Source organism: Euphorbia lathyris, chromosome 6, assembly GCF_963576675.1.
Source record: "Euphorbia lathyris chromosome 6, ddEupLath1.1, whole genome shotgun sequence".
In the NCBI taxonomy this organism is placed as follows: domain Eukaryota; kingdom Viridiplantae; phylum Streptophyta; class Magnoliopsida; order Malpighiales; family Euphorbiaceae; genus Euphorbia; species Euphorbia lathyris.
In genome coordinates this window covers 31,668,347-31,693,965 of record NC_088915.1, presented here as the reverse complement: position 1 = coordinate 31,693,965, position 25,619 = coordinate 31,668,347, and the positions used below count along the sequence as shown (strand labels likewise).

General features: G+C 32.1%; 4 protein-coding genes and 2 non-coding genes across 6 annotated transcripts; 3 read left to right on the top strand and 3 right to left on the bottom strand.

The window, feature by feature from the left end:
- Positions 1–893: 893 nt before the first annotated feature.
- On the top strand, positions 894–3,601 carry LOC136232558 (CAX-interacting protein 4). The gene is made up of 3 exons (XM_066021778.1): positions 894–1,050; positions 1,319–2,320; positions 3,251–3,601. The coding sequence occupies exon 2, from the start codon at positions 1,339–1,341 to the stop codon at positions 2,302–2,304; it is 966 nt and encodes a 321-aa protein (XP_065877850.1). The 5' UTR covers positions 894–1,050; positions 1,319–1,338; the 3' UTR covers positions 2,305–2,320; positions 3,251–3,601.
- A 1,017-nt stretch (positions 3,602–4,618) lies between these two features.
- LOC136232064 (mitochondrial import inner membrane translocase subunit Tim9) lies at positions 4,619–7,149 on the bottom strand. Its single transcript, XM_066021109.1, has 2 exons — positions 6,931–7,149; positions 4,619–5,073 (listed from the first exon to the last, which is right to left on the bottom strand). Exons 1-2 carry the CDS (start codon positions 7,023–7,025, stop codon positions 4,878–4,880), a joined length of 291 nt encoding a protein of 96 aa, XP_065877181.1. The 5' UTR covers positions 7,026–7,149; the 3' UTR covers positions 4,619–4,877.
- Positions 7,150–12,743: 5,594 nt separating this feature from the next.
- Positions 12,744–13,888, top strand: LOC136231958 (outer envelope pore protein 16, chloroplastic). Its single transcript, XM_066020994.1, has 6 exons — positions 12,744–12,966; positions 13,035–13,086; positions 13,167–13,198; positions 13,290–13,323; positions 13,424–13,491; positions 13,562–13,888. The coding sequence occupies exons 1-6, from the start codon at positions 12,853–12,855 to the stop codon at positions 13,700–13,702; spliced, it is 441 nt and encodes a 146-aa protein (XP_065877066.1). The 5' UTR covers positions 12,744–12,852; the 3' UTR covers positions 13,703–13,888.
- Positions 13,889–18,872: 4,984 nt separating this feature from the next.
- On the bottom strand, positions 18,873–19,540 carry LOC136233021 (metallothionein-like protein type 2). The gene is made up of 2 exons (XM_066022550.1): positions 19,406–19,540; positions 18,873–19,266 (listed from the first exon to the last, which is right to left on the bottom strand). The coding sequence occupies exons 1-2, from the start codon at positions 19,468–19,470 to the stop codon at positions 19,098–19,100; spliced, it is 234 nt and encodes a 77-aa protein (XP_065878622.1). The 5' UTR covers positions 19,471–19,540; the 3' UTR covers positions 18,873–19,097.
- Positions 19,541–20,869: 1,329 nt separating this feature from the next.
- On the top strand, positions 20,870–20,951 carry TRNAS-GCU (transfer RNA serine (anticodon GCU)). Its single transcript has one exon. It is a non-coding gene; the product is annotated as a tRNA-Ser (tRNA).
- Positions 20,952–25,194: 4,243 nt separating this feature from the next.
- Positions 25,195–25,302, bottom strand: LOC136234470 (small nucleolar RNA R71). The gene has a single exon (XR_010691352.1). It is a non-coding gene; the product is annotated as a small nucleolar RNA R71 (small nucleolar RNA).
- Between the last annotated feature and the right edge of the window lie 317 nt (positions 25,303–25,619).

Genomic DNA, 25,619 nt, shown 5'->3' with positions numbered 1-25,619 from the left:
GGTCAATGATGTTTTAAAGTAAAGTGAAGTTATTAGGAGTTGTTGTTGGATTGCTAAATGGTGCCTCGAGCTAAGATTTCTCAATTTAATAGAAAAGCAAATAAGATACGAGATGTGTTAGATAAAGCTGATTTCTTTTATCTTAATCCTGTTATTTGGGATTAAGCTCCTCAATTTTTGAGGTCTGTAGATGTGTTTATGTAACTGATTCTCATTCTTATTTCGTGTAAGTGTTTTCTGTTTAAAAGAAAAAAAAAATTGCCTGCACCAATCAAACAATAGGAAAAACATTTTCTAGTAACATATTGAATTCTAACCGTAAGCTAGATCTTGGTCATGTTTGACAAATAGAGGGGGATGTTTGGTTACTCATTTTTCTCTTCATGTTTTCCTTTTCACTCCAAAATAGAGACTTTTAGGTGTTTGGTTCGGTACCTCATATTTGCCTTTTATGACTGAAAAGTAACATTTTACAAAAGCAGAAAATCTATGCTTTTTAGAAAAACAATTTTTTTCCAACAGTAAACCGTAACAACAAACAGCAACAGAAAATAGCAAGTAAACCAAACGGGTTCAGGGTTTAGCTGTTAACTATTCATATTAGCTGTTAGTTAATTGTTTTTTATTTAATTGATCAGATAAGTTGACTTTTTTTTTTATAAATTTGTTTAGTAAAACTTAATTAGTTAATCAATAATAATTGTTGGCCTCCAATAAAAATTTTGGATTCAAAATTTAAAAATTTAGACATTAAAAGATAGATTTAAATAGTTGGAAAGAAACAAAAAATGAAGTGGTAAGCGTCGTCGTTTTAACCAAGAAAAATAAATAAATTGTCTGAGCAGTTTTCCAATTTGCCACCGCTCTTTGCAGCGAATCCCATGTGTAATTGGGATTGATATACCACAAGGACACGGATTTGATTTACTTTTATAAATAAAATAAAATAATAGAGGAGCGTTCCTTTTCTTCTGCTCTCGTAGCCTCTTCTCTGCCTTCTTCTTCTACTTCTCGCTAATTCCACCTTAACATACTCTTACACAAGAACGGGTATGCTTCCCATTTATTTCTCTACCATCTTCCTTTGCTTAATTCTTTGATTTTGCATAGATTTCTTAGTATACTCGTTGGTTTATTTTAAATTATAATCTTTCCTAGATTATTTGTCTGCTAATATCAAATATACAAAATTGGAAATCCTAGGTCTGTTTACGATCTTGTTGATTGATTCATCGATCTAAAATAATTAATCGTCCGCCTTTTTTTGGTGTATTTGACGATTTGGGTGGTATTGATTGAAACCCTATTTTGTTCGCAGTTTGATCTTCTGCGTTTAAGATGCCGGCTACAGCAGGAAGGGTTCGCATGCCTGCGAACAATAGGGTGCACAGTAGTGCTGCTCTTCAGACTCATGGCATATGGCAGAGTGCCATTGGATATGATCCATATGCACCCAACAAGGAGGATTCTAAGACCTCTTCCCTGCCCAAGTCTGCAAATGCTGAACCTGATGGTGAAAATCCATACACCAGTTTCCAAGGCCTCATGACTCTTGCTCGAATTTCGAGTTTCAATCCTGATGAGTCTCGTGGTGCTTGCAAGAGATGTGGCCGTGTTGGCCACCTTCCATTTCAGTGTAGAAACTTTTTGAGTATCAAGGATGCTAAGGAGAAAGACCAAGACCTGCTGCAGGTATCAGTTTTGTCTGGGTTGGAAAAGATTAAGGGAAATGGGAAATTTAATGCTGCCGGCTTGGAGGAGAGTGAGGAAGAGGAGGAAAGTGAAACTTCTGATTCTGAGGTGGATTCAGATATTGAGAGGATTATTGCTGAAAGGTCTGGTAAGAAGAACTCTAGTAAGCAAAGATCATTGAGGAAGAAGGATGTTTCTGATGAAGATGCATCAGATTCTGATTCTGGAGGGCGGAAAAGAGGAAGGTCAAAGAAAAGGAGGACTAAGAAGAGGGATAGTAGTGATTCAGAGAGCGAGGATGAGGCTAAAAGGAAGAGGAAAAGGGAGAAGAGGAGGAAGAGAGATGAGTCTTCTTCAGAAGAGGAAGAGGAGCCCCGACGCCATAAGAGGAAAAGTAGGAAAGAGAAGAGAAGGAGGAGAAGTCATCGATATTCTGATGACTCTGATACAGATGCATCAGAGCACTCTGGGAGAAGGAATAGGCGCAAGAGCCGGAAGGCAGCATCAGTATCTGATTCTGGTGTGAGTGACTCTGATGATTCACGAATTGGGAGGGGTGCAAAGCGGACTCAGAAGAGAGGCAAGAAGCGCCATCATGAAGAGTATGAGTAGCCTTTTTCTACCAAAGGTACTATATTAAATATATCCAATTCGAATAGTTGGTACTTTTACGCATGAATATGCTCAGATAACTTAAATGTTGATTTATACTTACTGTCCAGATGGAAAATGTGATTGCTTGGTAAATATTGTATACCTCTACTTCAAGAGGCCGGATATAATTGTTGCTCTTTTCTTTCTTACATTGATCATCATATTCCTTGCATATGCATAGATATAGTTTAAATATTTATTGTTGAATGAAATCTTATATAATATATTGTGTCCTTGTACTTTCTATTAAGGAAGAGTTGAAAGGTAGTATTGTTTAGTTGCTGCTGGGTGAGGGTAGGGAAGATATGGAAGGGCAGAGCTATTCCCCTTCGTAGGTTGAACTAGATGGTAAAGATTTAAACTAAAGCCTGTTCAAGTAGACTGAATATGGTTTTCTCAGGAACAGTCTGTTGTAATAAGATTGTGTTTGTTAGGGGAAAATTAATTCTAGTCACAACTTAAGTAGCTGATATGGTTGTTGATGCTGGAAGAGGAAGGAGGATAATGGAGGTTAGTTTTAGAATTGGATTTGAAAGGTTATGTTGAGGTCAGTTGGGTTTTCTTTCTGACAGCTTATGATTAATAGTTATTAACTTGTTACTGTTTCCTTATTATACCAAATGCTCTCAATTAGAGCTTATTTACTTGAACAGAAATCTGCATAAATGTTGTTGCCATTAATGCAAGTTACTAGGGAAAAGACTGTTACAGACGAAATAGGGGACCGTTTTATTTCAAGACAGGAAAATAATTTAGATGAAATCTTTTCGCAATATTTAATTTCACATGTTGAAAGTGTAATTTAGATATGATCCTGTTCTCATGATTTGCTCTTGAAATTTTACAATGAAAATCATATGAGACCATTGAATGCTTATGGTCAAATACTTGTCGTGTTTTGCAGGAATGTGCGATAAGTTCAAGGCGGCGATAAGAGATTTACATAATCTTTCATAAGCTGGCATTCTCCTCGTAGCAGTTGCAGTGTCGTTGAGTTCGATTACTTGTTAGCACTATCATTGTCCGTGTCTCAAGAATCACCATCTCAAACTTTTTTTTTTTTTTAAGAATCTTAAAGAAACAAAGTGAGAATGGATGTTCAAAAATGTGTTGTATTGAAAGTGTGTGACTCGGTATGTTTTAATTATGTGTGAGAAGGCTATGTATCAGCTACTTTCTTCAGTGTGTTTCAAGGGTTGCTCTATTTTTACTTGGACATCATCTATTTTTTAATTAATTTTTAATCATTAATCTCTGTTTGAACTTGTAAAGAAAAGTTATAGAGATTAGGTCCAAATTTTCTTGATTTACCCTCAATATTTTATAAATATTTCTAAGCAAGGTTAATTCTGTTCCTACGTAATGAAAAATTTGGATAGATTGATTTGATTATTACTTAACTGTTATATTGGAATTTGACTATTATTTGATTGTTTCTTTTAATTATTGATTATATTTAAAATATATATTGGATTATTTATATATTTATTTGTCAAAATGTGTAAAGTTATTTTAGTTTATCAGTTTAGATTTTATTCTTTTGTTAGGTAGGGAGAAAATTGATTTTGTTTGAAAATATCCTAAGGAAAATTTTTCTATTTTATAATGTAATATTTTTTTTTTTTACATTTTACTAAAAGCGATGGGTAAATTTTAATGAAGTCTCAACTTTGAGTTGAGTTAAGCCAAGGTTGAATTGTACCTTTAATAAGAATTTTCAAATTTGCAATGTGTATTCATGGAATATCAATTTGTACCTTTGTACCTTATTGTGCCAAAGAGAATTTTCAATTTTGCAGCAATGTGTAATCATGGAATATCAATGGCTCTATTGAAACTGAGAAAATGTTAACTGCGCCTAGAATCCTCCGGGTATAAACAAAAATGGAATAAAACATTGTTTAAATTACCGAAATTGACTACACATCAAACAAATTTCCACTGGATAAATTCTTGTAGAAAAAAATAACATGCCACCACACCAAACCTCACCCAATAAAACAAACCTAACACGATTAAAAATGAAACCCGGACAACACGTACAGGTTGATTTTTTTTTTAACCAAAACATGCTGATTATTGTAACATGTCCTGTAATTTTTAATCCGCTTGAACATGATTCAAATGCAAATTGGATGAATTTGATAATCCAGAAATTAAGTTGTCAGATTCGCATTTCATTTCTAATACTTGGAAGACTGCCGATGCAATTAACCCACTTCTAAGACCACAGATGCAATTAACCCAATCCCACAGGAACTTAAAATTTAAATGCAGAAGTTAATATCTTATTTGATTCTCATACTTTCCTCTCATAAAATGAAACAAAACAAAATATACATGGGAAAGCCAAGAAAATTGAATATTGAATCAATCTTCCATCCCTCATGCATTATGGTAGGTTTGGGTCCAATTATAAGCAACATCTAGGAAACCCATCTGGAAAAATAATCATTCCCTGTTAATATAAATTAAATTCTACAATGACAAATTGAAAACAATGTTTCATGCCAACCCATGATTGCTTAAGCTTAGCTGCTTTGGTCTGGTGTTGCGGCCATATTGTTAAGCTCTGCAAATCTCATGCCAACTCTAAGCGAGTGCTTCAAGAACTTCTCAGCACATCTCATCACACAAGTCTCTTCCTGCTTTGCGAGCGATTTTCTAGTAAAGCTATCCACGCAATCGGTGAAACATCTCTCCACAACTGAATTATACATCCTCATACTGCAAAATAGAAATCCGAAATTAGCTAATCCAATACTATGAAGTCATGTATAGAAAAAAATTACAATACTTTCAGAGCATATGCTTCTTTAGAGATAAAAAAAATACTAAACACCACATCTACTATCAGAGGCAAGCTTCAGGAATATTGTAAAATTTCAACAGTCTTGTGCACATCTAGGCACTCGTATACACTATCGAAAATGTTCATATATGTCCATAGTTAAGCCAATTTGTTGTAAAATTACTACCAAGAAACATGGTTTCAAATAGATTTTGCAATACTGCCTTCTTGAACTGTTCAAACAACTGAGTCTCCACCAATCATTTAACAAGAGCAAAAACATGAAAGAAGCAGGAGTTCATGTGACCATATTTTCTACTGTAGTATGGGTGATATGTATGTATTTCTAGACAGTGAAGCAGAACTTATGTGCCTTTTCTCTTATAGACTTTCACACTGTTAATTCTTATCAAGAAAAGAGGTAATGAGATTATTTAAAAAGCAAAGAAAAAATTGAATGTTGTTCCCAAAATGTCCAACCCCAACACAAGTTGTATTGGTTTTTAAGGAGAACAAAATTCTAACTTCACAAAAACGTTGTCACCTGTACAGAACAAATCAGTCGCCTGCGGCACTCAAAGCTGATGTGAAGATTTGTGTGTTGACACATCTAATAGCAAGTTTAGCCACTTGTAATTGATGGGACACAATAGAGTTCAGATTCTAACGCACATTCATAAATCAGTCACCGCGAAACTCAAGATGATGAACCTCTCACTTCTAAAAATAGCACATAAAAAAACCTAGGATTTATCATCCTATGCTCCTTTACCGTGCATACTAAAATGTGTTAGCTGACCTTGAAAACTAAACCACGTAAGAATTTCTGATGTTTGATTGCTTAACCGTGAAAAAAAGGACAGTTCTAATCCAATCATAAACATTGTTCCCAAAATGTCCAAATGCGACACATAGTGTTCATTGGCGGTTCTGGCTTAAAGGAAAACATTATGTGAGCTCCATATAAAACCAAATTTGCAAGTTAGGTTGCATAATAATGAGAGGTTAAGCCAAAACAGGGAGTGAAAAACACATTTAGGACATTTCACTTCACCCTTCCAACAAAACTAAAATGCAACGCCCAATTGGGGGTTAATAGTACTAATGGAAACTTTAACCTTCTAATCGTTTATATTTTATGAAACCCATTAACCTCCTCTAACCCCTCCCAAACAAGGGCTCTAACCTCCTCCCAAACAAGGGCTAAAGTTCATTTCTTTTAATAATAAAAAGTATGACAGCATCAATTATTCATGTGCTGCATTTTAGCAAAAACAACCTTTAACCACACCATTACCTTCTAAACTTTAAGGTTCAAAATAGAGGTTAATGGGACTAATGGAAACTTCTTTATAATTTTTGTCAGTAATGGTAGCTAACCTTTTACTACCGTTAGAGGGTTAATGGGAGTAATGGAAACTTCTTTATAATTTTTGTACATAATTTTCCTTTAACGATCATGGACATTCTATAAACTCCCATAACCTTTATTTTCCCTTCCATTCCATTACCTCCTCTTTAACTCTCACCTCCATTAACCTCAACAAAGGCTCAAACAAGAAAATCAAATATAGAAAACAGTAAAACCTAGAGCCGTACATTTAATGGTAACATATAAAAAACAACCAAAAGATACAATTAATCCCTCTTCAATCCCCTAAAGTCGACATAAATAGTTGAATTAATAACCCAATTGAATCAACGAATACTAGTTAAATTTAATCTAGAAAGTAGTAAGAACAATCAAATAATTGAATTCTAATTAAGTTAGGGATCCGCAAGAGGATACAAACCTGTCACGCACTTGAAGCTGTTCGATGACGGCGGCCATTCTGAGCTGATCTTCTTGAGGAAGATTATCAAGTCCCTGTAGCATACTCTTGTCCATTGCTGATTTATATCTATAAATTAACCGAATAAACAAATTTAACAGAAGGAACTTTGTTCTTCTTTGTTGCTTGGTATCAGATGAGAAAGGAAGTAGGGTTCTATGGAGTTTTATAATTTATACAGAAGGCAACCCTAGAGCGTTTTTGTAAGACCCAGTACATTTGCTATAACGCCGTCGTTTCAATACTGCCTTGGTCCTTGACCGCCGCGGTTAGAATTTATATGAGGTAAATTACGCCCATTACCCTCAACTATGCCCTTCCTTTTTTTAACCTTTCAACTTCAAAATCACACGTATAACCCATTTGAACTTTTTTTTTTTTTTGTTAACAAAAAACATTTTTTTTTATGAAAATGTTTAGAATTTTATTATATCAAAACTAGCACTTCAATCGAGCCGAGCCGAACTTTGGCCTGCTCAAACTTGGCTTGTTATAAAATTCACGAGTTCGAACCCGATCAGAGCAAGTTCGGCTCGGCTCAGCTCATTAGAAAATAAATGAGCTCGAGCCGAGCTTCGAGCTTGTTTCAAGCCCTAAATCATCTTTGAACTTGTTTCATTAATAAAATTATCTAACTATGAATTGTTGTAAGTAAATCGTTAATTATATTTATAAATTTTTGTTCACAAATAGCTCTTTAATTGTGTATATAAATAAGCACAAGCAAAGTTCGTGAATAAATAAATAAGATGCTAACAAATAGCTCGTTTATTACTCATTTATTATGTTTGTATGTTTGTGAACGAACTCATATAATGGCAAATGAAACAATATTAAGTTTGGATATTTGTGAACTAACACAAAACTATATAATTTTCTACAAAACTAAAATTTATTCATAAATGTTCTAATCGAGCTTGCTCGCGAGGTTTCGAGCCGAACTTTGACCTGATCAAGCTCGATTCATTTACGAACCGAGCCAGTAAATCGTGCTAGCGAGCGGCTCATTTACAAATCGATTCGAGTTGAGCCGAGCTTTTATCGAGCCGATCACCGAGCGGTTCGGCTCATTTATAGCCCTAATCAAACCATAATAAGTACAATTAAAAAAACAACGGTAAAGAATCAAACCTTACAAGATTTATAAGGAGGCTAAAACGATTACATAGAGCAAAAAAAGTTCATAAATGCATAAAAAAAACACAAAACAACAATGAAACATATATTTCTCGTAAATCGAAATCTGCAGAAAAGTAGATGTAATCCAAATTTCACCATTTAGGTCATTCCGAATATTTGGATCTGAGTCATTTCTTTTGTTGCAACCACGTAGATTCATTGATTCACGGATAAGATAAATCGTTTCCGCTCTTGTTAAATCAGAAAAAAGTATAAACACGGAATAATATAAACGTTTCTTAAGACGCGTGCAATACATTTTTCGCATTTATTTATTTATTTTTGCAATCGAGTAATCAATTAGTTATATTTTATGCAAGTTTAGAGAACTAATTGAACATTTTATACAAATCGAGATATTTTTGAAAGTTCAGTACCAATAATTTTTTTTAATAAATTCAGGATAACGGAGAACCTTACTAATGTTGTGATTGACCTTACTCTTGCACATCTTAGTTGCTCATACAGATACATACAGGTATCAACTTATCCTCTCCTACTCCACTTATTAGCTTCTTCTCTCCTACTCCATGTAATTAATATATTAATATTTCTCATAGCCCTTTATTATTAATACAGATATTACGAGTTTCTTTCACTCAAATTTAGAGGTCCCATAGCGGGGTGATTCCGATGCTCAATTTGGATTTGACGTAAAATACAGAATAAAAAAGTTTTACTATATCTGCCGCAACATGTTTATATGTCGACCATCATTCCATATATAGATTTAATGTATTACACGTTTAAACTTGTTGAATTTTGTAGCATCCTGAATTTTTTAAATAATTTTGTTGGTTTGAAAAACCTATCATACACGTATAGTTGGTATTAAAAACTTACCACATATCTAAAGTTGGTTTTAATTGTACCTTTTACCTACAAAATCGTTAACATATCATGTTTGACATGTGAGGTGACATACGGAACGAACTAATATGCTTTTTTTTCCTATAGCACGCACATACGATCTCGTCGGTCAAAGATGACAATTCAACGATTTTATGTACAAGAGGTCCGAATGAGCTAACTTTAGATGTGTGATACATTTTTAAAACCAACTATAAGTATGTGATAGGTTATTTAAAAAACTCATGGTACCAATTTAAGGGTGTAAATATGGATTAAGCTTACTTTCAAACTATCATTCAAGTTTGATATCCATATTCTTAAAAAAAAAATTAATTTTTTTTTTATTTTGAAAAAGTTTCACATAGGATTTTTTTTGAAAACAATCACACTTTTAGTGGGTTGTTATTTACCGCTCCATTTTTTATACTTACCGTCCGAAAAAAGACATATTAGCCATTTCTCTTTATTTTGAAAAAAAAAAAAAAATTCAAACCCCTTCCACAACATATCTAAAAATTTCCGAAATTTTGCCTTGGCGGGCCAAGTGGCCCGCCATCCCTTGTCTAGTGGCGGGTCATTTGGCCCGCTAAGGCAAAATTCCGGAAATTTTTAAAAAATTTGAATATTTTTTAATATTTTTTAAAAATTGAGGGCAAATATAGGGATGGCAACGGGTAGTATACCCGCGGGTACCCGGCACTATCCGACCCTAATGGAACTACTCGTACCCTGTATAAAAGGGTATGGGATCAAAACCATTACCCGTTAGGGTAATGGGACGGGTATGGGAATACCTCCTAGGGTACCCGGTACCCGTTACCCGTCATAAATTTTTTATATATTAATAAATATAATTGTTTTTTAGATGTAAGACGTGAGATTTGAACTCCAATCTTTATGCTTTTTAACCATTGAGTGATACCACTAAACTATTTTATTTTTATTAATTAAGGTTTAATTTGTTCAATTTTTAGATAGATGATTTATTAAATTTATACTTTTTAAAATTTGTAATATTTTTGTTTTATTTATTGATTCTTAACGGGTAAGGGTACCCGCGGATACCCGTGAATTAAATGGGACGAGTATGGGATGCAAAACGTATACCCGTTAGGGTAATGGGACGGGTACGGGTAATTAAAAAATAAAAGGGTAAGAGTTTGGGATTGGCATTACCCGCGGGTACCCTACCCGTTGCCATCAATATAGTGAAAAATGGGCGGTAAGTAGGAAAATAGAAGCGGTAAATAGCAACACCCCACTTTTAAGTAAGAGTAGCAAATTTGTCCTAACTTTTTTTGGAAAGTACAAATTTACCCCTAACGCTTGAAATGATGTAATTTTATTTCTAATATTGCAAAACAAGTTCAATTTCAGAAAGTTTGAACTAACGATCATACTGTCATTTAACTCGTTATTTAATTATCAGACTTTTCAAACATCACTTATGTCTAAAATATTTATTCTGTTACTAACACGTTTACAAATAATATGTCGAAATAACAATATTTAGGTTGTCAGATATAAGCTAATCACAAAAAAAAAAAAAAATGCATAAAATGTTTACCATGTTATTAAAACATGTATAAACAACTCATTAAAATACACATAATTGTTTTATTTTATCGACAAATTGTTTGGAAGATCTAATGTGATAGTCGAACAATTGTATTAAATTTATAAAAAAATAGACTAAAATACTCATTATATCTCCGTAGTAATAATTCTAATTTTTTGTAACATTCATTAAATTACACCACTCTTGATATATTAAACAGTGGCAAAGCCAAGATCTAAACGTCGGAGGGGTTAGACCATATAAAAAAAAATTATATATTACTTCAAAAAATAAAATATGGGGTTTTCTGATGGGACCAAAGGGTCGGTCGACGCTCTTACCCTTTGATCTTGAAAGAGTGTTTGTTTACTCTATTTCCACTTCATGTTTGCATTTTTATATTGAAAAAAAAGAGTTTAGGGGTTTGATTAAAAATTGATGTTTGTGTTTTCATATATGAAAAGTATTTTTTATGAAAACAATTTTCAATAGTAACAGCGAATAACAGATAAACCAAACGGATCTAATTTTTTTTTTAAAAAAGTAATTAATGCTAAATTCATTAATAGTGTAAAATAGAAAAAAAAAAATATAAAGTAATAAATAATAAAAACTAAGCAAAACCTACTCTCTAATAAATAATGATAAACAGGAGGAAGTAATGAACTACAATAACCATTGATATAATTTGCATTCAATACAATCCAATTAATCACCTAAACTTGAAGAAGAAGAGAAGAAAATAATTAAAGCAAAATAAAAGTAATGAAAATATCCGGTTGCATCAATTCCTATATGTAGAAAATGGGCAAAAAGAAAAAAAGGACAAAAGAAAAAGAAATGATTTGTTTCTTTAATAAAGTCACGTGAACGATAAACAAATAATTGACCGACATCTATTTTATTGTATTGTTGAATTACAGAAAAGTTTGAGCCGCTCAAATATTTTCAGGGTACATTACACCAATGGCCACTGAACTTTGTCTATTTTTATATTATAACTACTGAATTTTATTTTTTTCAGTATGGTCACTGAATTTTACACTTTTTTTATTATCGGTGATCATTCAATTTTAACTAACTTCTCAAAATGACCGTTAACGATCGTTAACGACCTCAAAATGAAAATATTCAAGAATTAAAGTTTTTCAGAACGTATTTACCATGAAACCACATTTTTTATTTTCGAAAATCACATTTTTTTAAGCTTTGTCTCTCAAAAAATGCACTTTCTCTCGCCTAACCAAACAACACCTAAATGACCTGAAAACGAAATTTTTTAAGAATTAAAGTTCCTTAGAATATTATTAACGCTTTGGATTTTTTATTTTTAGCTGTCAACGGTCGTTTTGAGGCGTTGAGTAGCTATCGGTGTTAAAAAGTGTAAAGTTCAGTGGTCATACCAGAAAAAAATGAAGTTCAGTGACTATAATATGAAAATGGATAAAGTTCAGTGGCCATGGGTGTAATTTATCCAATATTTTCGTGATATATATTTAAAGAAAATAATAAAAAGAAACACAGAAAAGTTTGAGCCGCTCAAATATTACAGTTACTTACTATCACATGATATATGCAATTCCACTCTCATTTCCTCACCCTCCGCCGATTGCTACTGCTACTGCTAATGCTAATGTATACTTCTTCAATATATGTATAATCTCTACGTCATATTTTTTGATAAAGTTTAAATTTATCCTTTTTTTTTTAAGTGCAGATTTATATATGACATTTTTAAGCCATGCATAAAAATAACAATTCAACAAATTGTTTTACCCATTGTTAATTTTCACAACTAATCTTTTAAACATTAATTATAATGACTTGTCAAATTATCAACAATTACATCTGTAATATATAAGTTATTAACAAAACAATTATCAAAGTATAAAAAATGCATATTGTCCGTATTATTAAACATAATCGGTTATAAACAAATGATCAAAATAAAATTGATTTAGCTTATTAATAAATTTGTTTGAAATGTTTTCAGGAAAATAACCGTTAAATTGGCCTGTTCGAATGTTTTTATTTATTTTTATTTTTTTGTGAGGCACGAGTAAATTAATATTGTTTAAAAATATCTCAAGAGTAAATTCTCAAATCTCAAAAAATATTAATAGGGACAAATTTAGATATTTCCAAAAAAAATTAGTTAAAGAGGAGAGTTAGCTTGGATGATATAAAATTGATCAAGAGTCTAAAATTGAAGGGTTGTGGTCTAAATTCTAAAAAGCAAACATATCAGAGTAAAGAGCGAGAAGAGAAGGGAAGAGAAAAGAAAGAAAGAAAAGATGCCTAGCAGCAGATTTGGCGCTTCTTTATCGAGTCCAAAACTTGATGTGGCAATCGATATGGGAAATCCTTTGCTCAATCTTACTGTCGATGGTTTCTTGAAGATTGGAACTGTATTTTTTCTCATTTCTTCTCCTTTTTTTTTTCTTTTTTCTTTAGATTAATTAATTATTTGTTGCAGGTTGGAGCTGGTAGAGCACTTGCAGAGGACGCATTCCATGTTGTTAAACGAGGTTCCATTGATTTACTTACACTTGAAATTAATTGATCTATTATGATGCAATTAGATCCTTAATTATGTTTTCATTTGCAGGGAGTATTAGTTCTAAGGATTTTGAGCATACGGTGAGTTTCAAAATCGCAATTCCAGATCGAGATCACAATTTTTTTTATAAACCCTTAGATTTGTAATGTAAGTAATATGTTATTGTTGCAGCTGAAAAAGATGTGCAAAGAAGGTTTTTATTGGGGTAATTAAACAAAAACATTTGTTATCATGGTGAATTTTGAATGTTATGTAATTGGCATCTGAATCGCACAAAGTAACAATTGAATAATTGTGATTTACAGGAAGTGTTGCTGGAGTTTATGTAGGAATGGAATATGGGATGGAGAGGATCCGTGGAACCAGAGATTGGGTATGTTTTGTAAACTGAAAACCCCCAAATCTAAATATGTATACATCCTAAATTATTGAATGAAATGCAGAAAAATGCAATGGTGGGGGGAGCATTGACAGGAGCACTGATATCAGCAGCAAGTAACAAGAGTTCAGATAAGTTAGTGACAGATGCAATTACTGGAGGTGCCATAGCAACAGCTGCTACCTTCCTCAACTATCTCACCTGAATTCCTCTTTTCAAATGCCTTTTGTATTCCAATTTCAAGCACTCACGTTCAATCTGTATGCTACTAAATTTGTGCTTTTCTTTAAATAACAATCATCTCAATTTTGTTGTTTAATTTCACACTCGTTAAATCTCCACTCCCTCCTTGTAGTTATGTTTTATTCGATTAGTTGTTTGTTCTGGGATTTTTTTTTTTGTTTTATCAAACTTTGCAGCAAACTGTATGAATTCACAGCGTCAATTGTTAAATCTTTATCCAACTTTTTGGGTATAAATTGCTAAAGCTTGGATGATGCATTGGAAAATATTTCTTTTTGTAGAGATTTTCTACAACAGACTTTAGAGTTTGAAAAATATTAGATTGTTATTTAGCACATGATGATATTTTCAGTTACACTCTAATTTATGATTTTTTAGTGAACTGAACCTAGTCCAATCAATGATCTGAACCTAAAGCCCAATATTTGTGTTTTATTATTATTATATATTATATTATTAGCTTTTTAGTAAAAAAGAAATGAACTCAATTAATGAGGTAGGGTGCAAACATGTGATGGAAGAAATTACGGAATGGGCTCTTTGTCTTTGTATGTGAAACAGAGTAAATTGATGCACCGGGATAGAGGTATACAGTGTATGTACACAAAAATTCTAAAAATCAAACTGATATTTAATTAATTAAAGGGTGTTTGGTTATTCATTTCCATGTTTTTGTTTGTATTTTTACTCTAAAAGTGAGAGTTTTAGATGTTTGATTAGTGACTTTCTGTTTGAAAATTAACATTTTATAAAAGCTAAGAATCTCTGTTTTTTGGAAAAACAGTTTTTTCGTACAGCAAATAGCAACAAGAAACAGTATGTAAAAAAAAATGTACCCTAAAAACTGATTGATTGTAGTTAGATTTTCAAATTTAAAAATAATGGTAGTGAATAAAGGGTTGAATCTGATGATTACAAAACACAAAAGAATGTTCTTTAAAATAGCATTTTGATCTAGCAAAATAATTATTCATTGGCATGAAAATAAAAGATATGGTTTGGCACACTATTCTGACACAGCAGAAAACAGTCTGCCGGGCAGACAGACAACCCATGATTCATGGTTGTTCTGGATTGAATACAACACAATAAATTTCTCCTTCAGAAAAAGTCTTCTAAAATTGGGTAAAGAGTGATTATAAAATTTTGGGCTCATGTTTCACCCAACTAGTGGTTTTCACTCTCCTCCATTTGTTCTTTTTCTTTTCGCCCTCCTTTTCTCTTGCGCATATCGTGGACTCTTCTTCTAACGAACAAACAGTACCTCTTTCAAGAACAGTCTATACAGAAAAGCATGTATTATTAGGCTTTAAACGTTAGTAAATGTCCTTAATTAATCTTAGTATTTGTAATTATCAAAACACTCTCAAAATAAGTTGTTGCTTGTCCTTAAGCAACGTTAATTTGGAGACATCATCTAGGGACAGTATCCAAAGTTCTTCACAAGAATTTCCCAAGCTCAAAGATAACTTTAAGGATATGGGGAAAAACATTCAATCAAGGAATTTTTAAAATTTCAAATGCTCTCTTTGTACAACCTTTCTTCTTCTTTTTATAAAAGTGTGCAATAAGGCTGAATTTCTGGTTTGCTTAATTTTCATAACTTCAACTTAGAATGACATGTAAGAGAAAACATGAAACTTTCTTAAATGTTACAGTGCTGGTGTTTTCATTCATTCAATCATACCATGAACAGTCAAGAACCTTGGACTTGCAAATCGGTATATCCGTCTGCTGTTTTTGGAAAAGGGACAAAACACAATCAATGGGACTTTTCAAAGAGTTGTAACGGGGTTTAGGTGATTGGATAGGAAAGAAAGTGGTTACAATTGTTATAGAAATCTACCAAGTCATATTCTTGAGCGAGATCAATTGTGTAAGATTAATTTACACCTAATGGGATAATTTTGATGAAAAATGTCTGGTTATTTGTGAATGTACATGAGGTGTTGCTAGCTTGATTTTGTTGTTCTGATTTGATTTCTTGAGTGATTTTAGTTTTACTCACCAAAAATATTTTTCATTTGAATTGTTCCTTTGGTCAGGATGGTTCATTCTAATCCAGTAGGTGCTTTATATGTTTTACTTGGGCTAATTTTGACTGGATAGTTTCTTGGGGTGGGCAATTTGGGTGTGATAACGAAGGCTAAGAGAAGATTTGGTGGCTTGACAAAGAATAGTTAGGCTCAAAATTGGCTTTCCTATAGATCATAGATGCAAAGGTGGCTTTTTAAGCTTAACATGGTACTACTAATGCCCAAATCATTTTGATGTCCTGTTCTAATCCTAGATAAGCTCTCAACTTAGAATGTGTTGTTTTACAACTAATTTTCTTCAAAGTTTAATCAATCCTTCTCAAATATGATGGAATTAATTAGGCACTTCATTTGATGTGGGAACGAACCATCATTATTTTACTGAGAAAAATTAAGAAATTTATGCAAGAAAGAACTTTGAACTATAGTATAAGTTAGTTAGGCTCATTGGGTACATGGAATTGTTTCTTTAATGTGGGTTATGTTTAATGAAAATTTTGATTGTCAAAATTTAAGGTTTCAGTTAGTTTATGTTCTCTTAATATAGTTTGATTGGTTAGTATTCCGATATTACTTATGTTCTAGTTTGTTCATATTCAATTGTTTGATCAATTTTTGTTTGATTTTTTTTTTTGTTAGTGTTTGATCAATTTTTTCGAAGAGAGTTGAGCATTGTGGTACTGATTAAAGGTTAAGTGTTTAAAATTTAAGAATCTATAACTTTAATGGTTAAGAGCAATTTCAATTTTGTTAGCCCCTTTTGTCATTGTATTCTTAACTTTTTGTTCTTATTCTTTGCCTTTTAATAAATTTCGAGCTTAGGTGTATTGAGAGATTCGTTAGGGTATGTCAACCTATTTGGAATGTCCGACAATTTCCTTTTCATCTAGCCTCCAACTTGTAATTAAACAAAAAAATAGAATGTATATATGAAGAATTCCAAATTTGTCATCTCGCCCCGGACCTCTAAAAAGATAAGGAACGGCCCTGTTTGTATGACTAAGCCACACACAGAACAACAAGGAAAGAGATAAGAGCAAAACCAAGAGTTTTTTTTTTGTTGTGTCAATGTTATCTGAACTGGACTAGACATTAAATTGGATTTATAGTTGAGTCAGGAGTCACTTGGTTGAACCAGATTACTCGAGTTGGCCTAACCAGATGACATTATAGATAAATAAATAATATTGTTACGTATTTATATATATATATATATATATATATATATATATATATAATTTGAAATTATTTTTATAAATTATATATGTATATAAATTTATAAAAGCAATCCATTCAAAAGGTGATCTGGCTAGTTCCCGGTTCAATCACTTCGGTCTGAGTTTTATAACATTGGTTGTGGTTTTTTGAAATAGGAAGTGATTAGAAACATTTCGAGTGACTTTCATATTCAATGCTTTTTCGTATTTGGACCATAATTTTCTCGATGTGATTCAAGTTTCTATAGAAAGCTACAACATAGAGCTTCAAGTTACCTCTTTTCTAACTCATTTCAAATCGGACCGCAAGTTGATGCATCTACTGAAAGAGTTTTCATACCTTGTAGGCTTGTGAGGCACTAGCATATATGAGCCATTTAAGACCTGAATTTCACTCTGAAATCAGAATTTCAACTTCTTATTTTGTTTCCAACTTTTCAATGAAGATCTCTAATTAAATTGGACTAAAGAGGCATTTTCTAATGCAAAGAGGAGCCTTAAAGTGGAAGGATTGGTGTTTTCTAGTTGGATTGGATTTATATAGAGGGTTCAAAATTGAGTGAGTTATTATAACGCACCTTATCACAACCTATCAAACTTATGAAAACTAGTTTAGAAGAAAAAAAAAAAAAAACAAATCCATTTTCTACCGCCTAAATATCAGTTTAGAATTTAATAATTTTGTACTTGCAGTATAAATTCCAAGAATTTGATATGTAGGCTTTCCAAATTTATTATTTGATAACGATGATGTACATTTATTCTTTAGTTAGTCTTTGAATGTTAGTTTGAAGCGCATCACAAGAACTTCACCATAATGTCATATTTTATATCTCATAAATTAGAAATCATTTTTCCATTCTGATTCTGATGAGGCAAAAAAAAATGCAAGATAAGAAAAAATAACGATTGAAATGTTTTATTTTTTTTACTCAAAGAATTTATGTCTATTAAATTTTGCAAAAAAAGTTTTCTTTTTTGAAAGGAATTGAAATAAACACCTTTTATTATTGGCTTAAAACACTATTTGGTCCCTGATCTATCCAAAATTTTATCATTTGACCCCTGACCTATTATTTGGTCACATTTGGCCCCTGATCTATCCCAAATTGGTGAACTTTCACCCAATTTAGATTCAAACTTAACCGAATCATTATCTTATTGATAAGAAACGATGTTTTGACACTTGAACTTAATAGATTTTAGTTTAGGATTTGTTTTTTGTTTTTTTCTTTTTTTAATCTAATTAATTATTTCCACATAATGTGAAAAAAAAAACTTTAAGGAATATCATGTTTCAAGTTTAAGTGTCAAAATATCATTACTTATCAATGAGATAACGATTCCGTTAAATATTCATACAAATTGGGTGAAATTTCACCAAATGTGATAGGTCAAGGGCCAAATGTAACCAAATAATAGATCAAGAGCCAAATGACACAATTTTGAATAGGTCATATGCCAAATAATATTTTAAGCCTTTATTATTTGGTAGAAAGGGAAGAAAAAACAAACAAGAGTGAGAAGTAAAAAAAACAAAAGTGAGAAAAAAGAATGAAAGAAGATACGTTATTTTTAAGGATAAAATTGGAATAAAAAAATAATAGGATGAAAGATTATGAGATTAAGTAAAAAGTCGTAATCTTTAGGCTTGAATTGTTATTTAAATTCTTATCTATTCAAAATTTTATCTGATTATATGTAGTTCTGAATTATTCCGATTGCTAAACTTTCATCTAATTCAGATGAAAACTTAACAAATTGTTATTCTGATATATTCACGGATACATTTTAAAGTTTATTTATCAAATAAATTTTTTATATGAAAATAATTAAATAGATTAAAAAAATCATAAAATAAAATTTATAAACATTTGGATGATTAGAATGATGATATTGATTCCCATTCGAAAAGAGACATAAAAAAAAGAAAAGGCATAGATAGATATGAGTGAAATCCCAAAAAAAGGAATTCAGTAACTCTATCTATGCCCTTCTTCTTCTTCTTTTATTTACAGCAAGCAAGCACTATATATATAATACATATTTATGGAAAGCAAGCAGATATATAATAAAGTGGGTTTGATGATATATCATCATTTGATTAGCAGTTGCATGGATCACATGAGCAGCTTGAACCACACTTGCATCCATGTCCACCCTCTTCACCAAACCCCATCTCGTAGAACTTGGTAGCAGGAGCCACTCCTACAATCAGGGTCTCACTTGTCATGCTGCTCTCTGTCGCTCCCAAGTCTGGGTACATCCCACATCTGCATCATACCACCAAAATAGAAACAACATCAACTTAGGCTTATTATCCAATCTAGGATTCTCATAAAATTAAAACCAACGGTGAATAACTAAATACTAAATCATGAGAGTTTAGATATGTAAAGGAAAAGGAAATACCCGCAGCCGGAGCCGCACTTGCAGTCAGAACCACATCCACAGTTGTTACTACCACAGGAAGACATTTTCGATACTCAATTTGGATTTCTTTTCACAAATTGATTGCTTACTTGATGCCTTCATTCAACTACTCTTATTTATAATACTAACTTCTTTCATCTCCACCCTACACGTGCCTTCATCTTACCTCTTTAGCGTCTACTTTCATCATTTTTCTCTTTTTTTATAAGTTATCCTTTGTGTTTGTTTACTCCGTCTCTCGCTTCGGTAAATTAAATTAAATTAATCTCTTTGTCAACACATCATAATTATATACAAACTCCCAGGATATTCACTATACTTTCTTCATTTCATTTCATAACATAACGTCAGCGTTGCTTTGGAAAATTGTAATTTTCTTTTTCCAATTATGTTACAAAAAACAAAGTGAAGTATTTTTTTTTATGGATTAGTTTTCATAAATTCGTATAAGATTTTTAAAACCAAGAGAAAAATCAATGTTTCGGGACTTCTCAAAAAAATCTAGAAAATTTTGAGAAAAATCAATAAAAAATATTCCGTGGAGATATAAAGTGATATCTCCTTAGAATAAAATGGATAAAATATTTAAATAGCATTCATGATGTGGAGTATGAAACTTCACTGAAAACTTAGATTTTGGCTCGTTTAATCAAATTAGTCGTTAAGGTGTAATTGAATTCTTTAGAAAAACCAGACGGAAATTCGTGCTTACACTAATCCATTTGCTTTTATTTCTGATGCTTTGTATTTTGATTATAATCTATGAAAGGTTGTTTGAGTTTAGAAAAAAGAAGTTTACAGTATATTTCATTAACTTTCACACGATTTCTTTCACTTTCATTGACTTTAATAATATTTTGAAATTGTTTTGAGATTGTTTTATTAAGCTTTGCAGTTGTTTATAAATTGAAGTAATTTTAGGTGGTGTTTAATAAAACTTAAAAATAAGTGATGACAAAATAAATGTTGAATTTTAAGTGCCGAATATTATACATGTTGAAAGTATTAAACAATCTAACTATTTGACAGATAGTAAACTAAATATTGAATTTAAAAATACTAGTTGGTAATGTTTAACTTAAAATTTTAAGTTAAATATTTTAACTTAGTAGAATAAGTGATTTTTTTATTTATCTGAAATATTCAAGTTGTATTATCAAACATATTTAAAATCAATAAACACTTAAATTATTAATTTTAAGTGTTGAAAGTTATTATCAAATATAATTTACTTTTAATAACTACAAAATATCTATGATGTTGTTATAGTTGACTAAAATCTAATATATTTTCTATCCATGTCATTTTCTCTATTGTAATTAATTTGGTAAAAAAATATAAAATTGTTATGTCAATCTCATATTATAACCATAATAATATTCAAGAGAAAGGAGTTTCAAATGTTTAGAATAACAGATCCCGGTGTTGAATTAGTCCAACAATGACGCTTTGGCCGAGTGGTTAAGGCGTGTGCCTGCTAAGTACATGGGGTTTCCCCGCGAGAGTTCGAATCTCTCAGGCGTCGAAATGTTTTTTGTCAAAAAAATAAAATAAATCTAAGGAGTAAATATTTAAGTAAAAACGTCCAATTAACGCATTAATTATCTTGCAGTTTTGAGAGAGGGAGTTACTAACATCAACAGGCTTTTTTTTGAAAGCGATAATGACTTTTGGCTTGTACCTATTTAAATATACCATTTTTTATTTTGTTACTATATGCAAGATGTAACATAAAATCTATTTTATTATTTTGGCATTTTCAACGTATAATTGATGAATAATTTATATAAAATTATATTAATAAAGTGAAATAATATTATATTGGTGACAGAGTATAAGAAGATATTTTAATCCATAACATTCTTCCATGTATTTGATTTTCTAAAACAATTAAAATTTTAGTTTCCATATACTTAATTAACATTGAAAAAGAGAATACAAAATAAATCAATATTATCATTGAAAAGAAAGCACTATAAAATCCCTTCACTTTTCTTTGAAAAATGAATGGCTCATATCTATCATCTCCCGCTTATTCTATGATTCACATTCCTTTTCCATCACAAGCACTAACAATGGTCACATTCCGATCCAATCTAAAATTTAGATTCAAAGTAAAAAATTTATAATATTAGTTCTTTAAAATTGAATTGTTACAAAAATTCGGTTCAATCCAATTTTGGTATTCAAGGACTCGGTTCCAAAATTACAATCCAATATGAATATTGGATGACTCGTATAAAATGCTGAAATATTTTTTATTTTCTAAAATAAATAAAAATATCATTTACAAGATAATAAAAATATATTTATTTATTAGAAAATATTATGCATGAAATTTTGTTTCTGATTTTCCGTTGTTTGTTTACCTGCTTTAAAAAATAAGTCAACGAAAATTTTTAGATTAATCAACACAAAAATATATGAAGAAACTGAGTAAAATGTTTTACCATTTCTAAGCCATTTGAAACCTACTTTATTTCTTCTAACAGTAACTACTCATTATTTGTTCTCTCCTTCGAACAACCACCCACCATTTTTCTTAAATTCAGAATTCCATTAAACATTTATATTGTGAATATAATTTTCATAAATATAATTAGGGAAAATTCTAAAAAAAACTCTGTAGTTTCATGGATTTCAAAAAAAATCTTTGTGGTTTGTTTGTAAAAAAAAGGACCGTGTTATACGCCGTTACATAAAAAAACAGAAATGGCTTAACATTGTTAAATTTGATGACGTGGCAAATGGTAAAATGGAAAAAAATTTTGTCTTCTTCTTCTTATTTCTCTCTCCTTCTTCCATTGTTCTTCATCCTCTTCCTCCTCCTTTCTTTTCTTCTTCTTCTTCCTCCTCTCTTTCTTCTCTTCTTTTTTTTTTTAAAAAATTTTGAAATTCAGACGTCTGAACTCAAAGCACTTCTTATTCTTCCACTTTTTTCCATCCAGACGTCTGAATCCAAATGTCTTTCTCATCGTCGGCGATCTTTACGAATTGAGCGAAGGTAAGCGAATCGGAAGCGACGATCGGTGTTTCCGCTGCGGGTTTTGCAATTTTTGTGCATCTAAATGACGGATTGAGAAATGGCGAACGGAATGATGACGTTTGGATTTCAGATGTTTGGAATTTCATAATGAACGTCTGGATTTCAGACGTTTGGAAATTTTCAAATTTCTGGAATCAAAATTTAAAAATAAAAATAAAAGAAGAAAAAAAGAAGAAGAAGAGAGGAGAGGAGGAAGAAGAAGAGAAGAGAGATGAAGAAGAAGAAGAAGAAGAAGAATAAGAAAAGAAAGGAGGAGGAAGAGGAAGAAGAAGAAGACAAATTTTTTCCAATTTTACCCGTTGCCACGTCATCAAATTTAACACTGTTAAGTCATTTTCCGTTTTTTTGTAACGGCGTATAACACAGTCCTTTTTTTGTACAAACAAATCACATGGGTTTTTTTTTGAAATCCATGAAACCACAGTGGTTTTTTTTTTTTTGGAATTTACCCATATAATTATCTCTATAATATGAATTTAAATAGTTTCTGTCCACAGGTGACTCGCTTATTCTTTGCAGATGATGTCCTAATCTTTTTGGAAGGCAATGAGGAACAGTTGAGTATTATTATGGATATTCTTGACTGTTTCTGTTCGGCCTCTGGTCAAAAACATAATGTCCAGAAATCTAGGATGATGTGTTCTAAAAACATGAACCATAGAGTTTGTAAGAGGTTAAGTGATCTGTCGGGTATTCCTCTGACTTGCTCCCTCGGGAAGTATCTGGGGATTCCCCTCCACAGTGAGAGAGTGTCTAAAGTGTCTTTTAAAAGCTAATTTGACGTGTGCAACGTGGAAAGCCAAGACTCTCTCTCTCGCTGGTCATCTTACGTTAATTCAATCGGTTAATTGTGCGACTCCCAATCACATTATGCAGGCTTGTAAGCTTCCTGAGCCTGTGCTGAAAGATCTTGATAAAATTAACCGTAGGTTCCTGTGGGGGGAAGTTGAGGAGGGGAAAAAGATCCATCTTGTGCCCTGGAGTGAGGTTTGCCAGCCTAAAGCCTCTGGAGGTCTGGGTATTAGGAAAGCTAAAGACAATAATAAAGTCTTATTAATGAAGCTCCTGTGGCGAATGTGGCAGAATCCTTCTGCTCTGTGGGTCCAGCTCCTAGGCGGGAAGTACCGGAAGGATAAGGTGTTTGGGGGGCTGTTAAGCCCAAAATATATCTAAAATATCATATATAAATACGTTAAATTTACATTGAAAACGTGCTAATTATATTCATTTGGAATACTTTTACGTCTTTATTTACTTCTTTGATACAAGGTACTTAATTATTTGGTTAAATCCAAATAGGAGCTAAAACGGAGCTAAAATGGAGGAAAAACCTAAAAAACGTACCAAGAATACGTATCAGTCAGAAGAACACTCAAGGAGGACAAGAAGCAGTCGAGAGACGGGGAGACAAGTCCCTATCGCGACTAAGATTTTCATAATCTCAGTCGCGACTTACGAAAGCCGTCACGAAAAAGAACGGAATCTTCAACTCGCCCCTGCACCCCTTGTCGCGACTGAGATTTTCAGAATCTCAGTCGCGACAGCGAAGCATTCTGCACATATTTCACATGTTTTAATCCGAGAAACGCGTCTGTTCGTTTGGATAAAAGCGACCCTTCACCAACGGACACGACCCATCATTTACAACTCTTCAACAACTATAAATAAGTGATCCATTTCAGAAATTAATGTTGTTGGTTAAGTTAGAAAAGTTAGAGAAGAGAGTTATTATGTTGAGTTTCTGATTCAGAAAAGAATCAGAAAGTTAGATTTCATTTCTGTAAACAAACTTGATGTACACAAGTTGTTATTAGATTAGTTATAAACACAGTATTAGTTTAGTTTCAAAGGTAGATCAGAGACAAGTTTTCATTCTGGTAGTAGACTGACCAGTCTCTATTCCGAAGATTCAGCGAGAAGAATTAAAGGCTGAAGCGCAAAGGGTCTGACAAACCTACGGAGTTTGAGGGAAAGATTGACAACCCGGATCTCAAAGTTTTCATCGCAATGCTTTCCATGTTTCTACTTCTCTGTTAACTTGTGAAGATTCACATTTCATTAATGATATATTTATTTTATTCAATACATTCTTTTTGTTGTTATTTTGATATTGTTCTGACAAAATGATTTTCAAAATGATAAATTGGTGTTTTTATTAAAACGTTCTATTCCATCTTATTCATATAAGAACTTTGTTGAACACTTGACATAATTAGTTTTTACGGATGATATGATCGCTGATCGCGGCTTATCGGATATAAAATACTAATCTGATTAAGGTAGAAATCTGCTCCAAACCAGAGAGATTTCTACAGTTCGAAGCCATTTAATTGAATAAATTCCTATATTGTTACATGTCCATAATCTTACCAAAGTTAAAGTTGTTTTCTTTGCTTTATGAAAATAAGTTTTATACCTTCTATTTATTCCAATTACGGAAGTATCTGTCTTGTAATCAAAATCTCAAGACAGAATTATTCTCTAAACTCAATATAATATTCTTATCTAATCCTAATTTATCTGAACCAATTCAATCAATGTAACATTTTACGGGTTACCTAACGAAAACCCTAACACCCGTTTAACAAATTTCCTTGAAATTTGTGACACTTTTAAAATCCCAGATGTGACTGCAGAAGCAATCAAACTTTGCCTCTTTCCTTTCACTTTGAAGGATAGAGCCAAAGAATGGTTAACTTCTATGCCAGCCGCAATTTTTTCCATTTGGGAACAATTAGCCCAAGCATTTTTATCAAAATGATAATGAGACTCTTTATGAAACTTGGGAACGTTTTAAAGAACTTCAACGTTTATGCCCACACCACCAACTACCCGCTGAACTTTTAATGCAAACATTTTACAATGGACTAAATCCTACAACTAGGGGTTCATTAGATGCTATGTCGGGAGGGCTATTTATGAAGAAAACATCAGCCCAAACGAGAGAACTTTTGGAGGAAATGGAAATCAACAGCAGTATGTGGCCAGCGGAACGTGGACATATACTGGTGGCAAAACCATCATCCTCAACCACACCATCAGTTAAAGGTATAGTGGAACTTGATCCAGCCGCGATGTTACAAGCCCAATTTTCTGCTTTATCGCACAAAATTGATAAGTTTATGGCACCACGCGATACCAATGGTA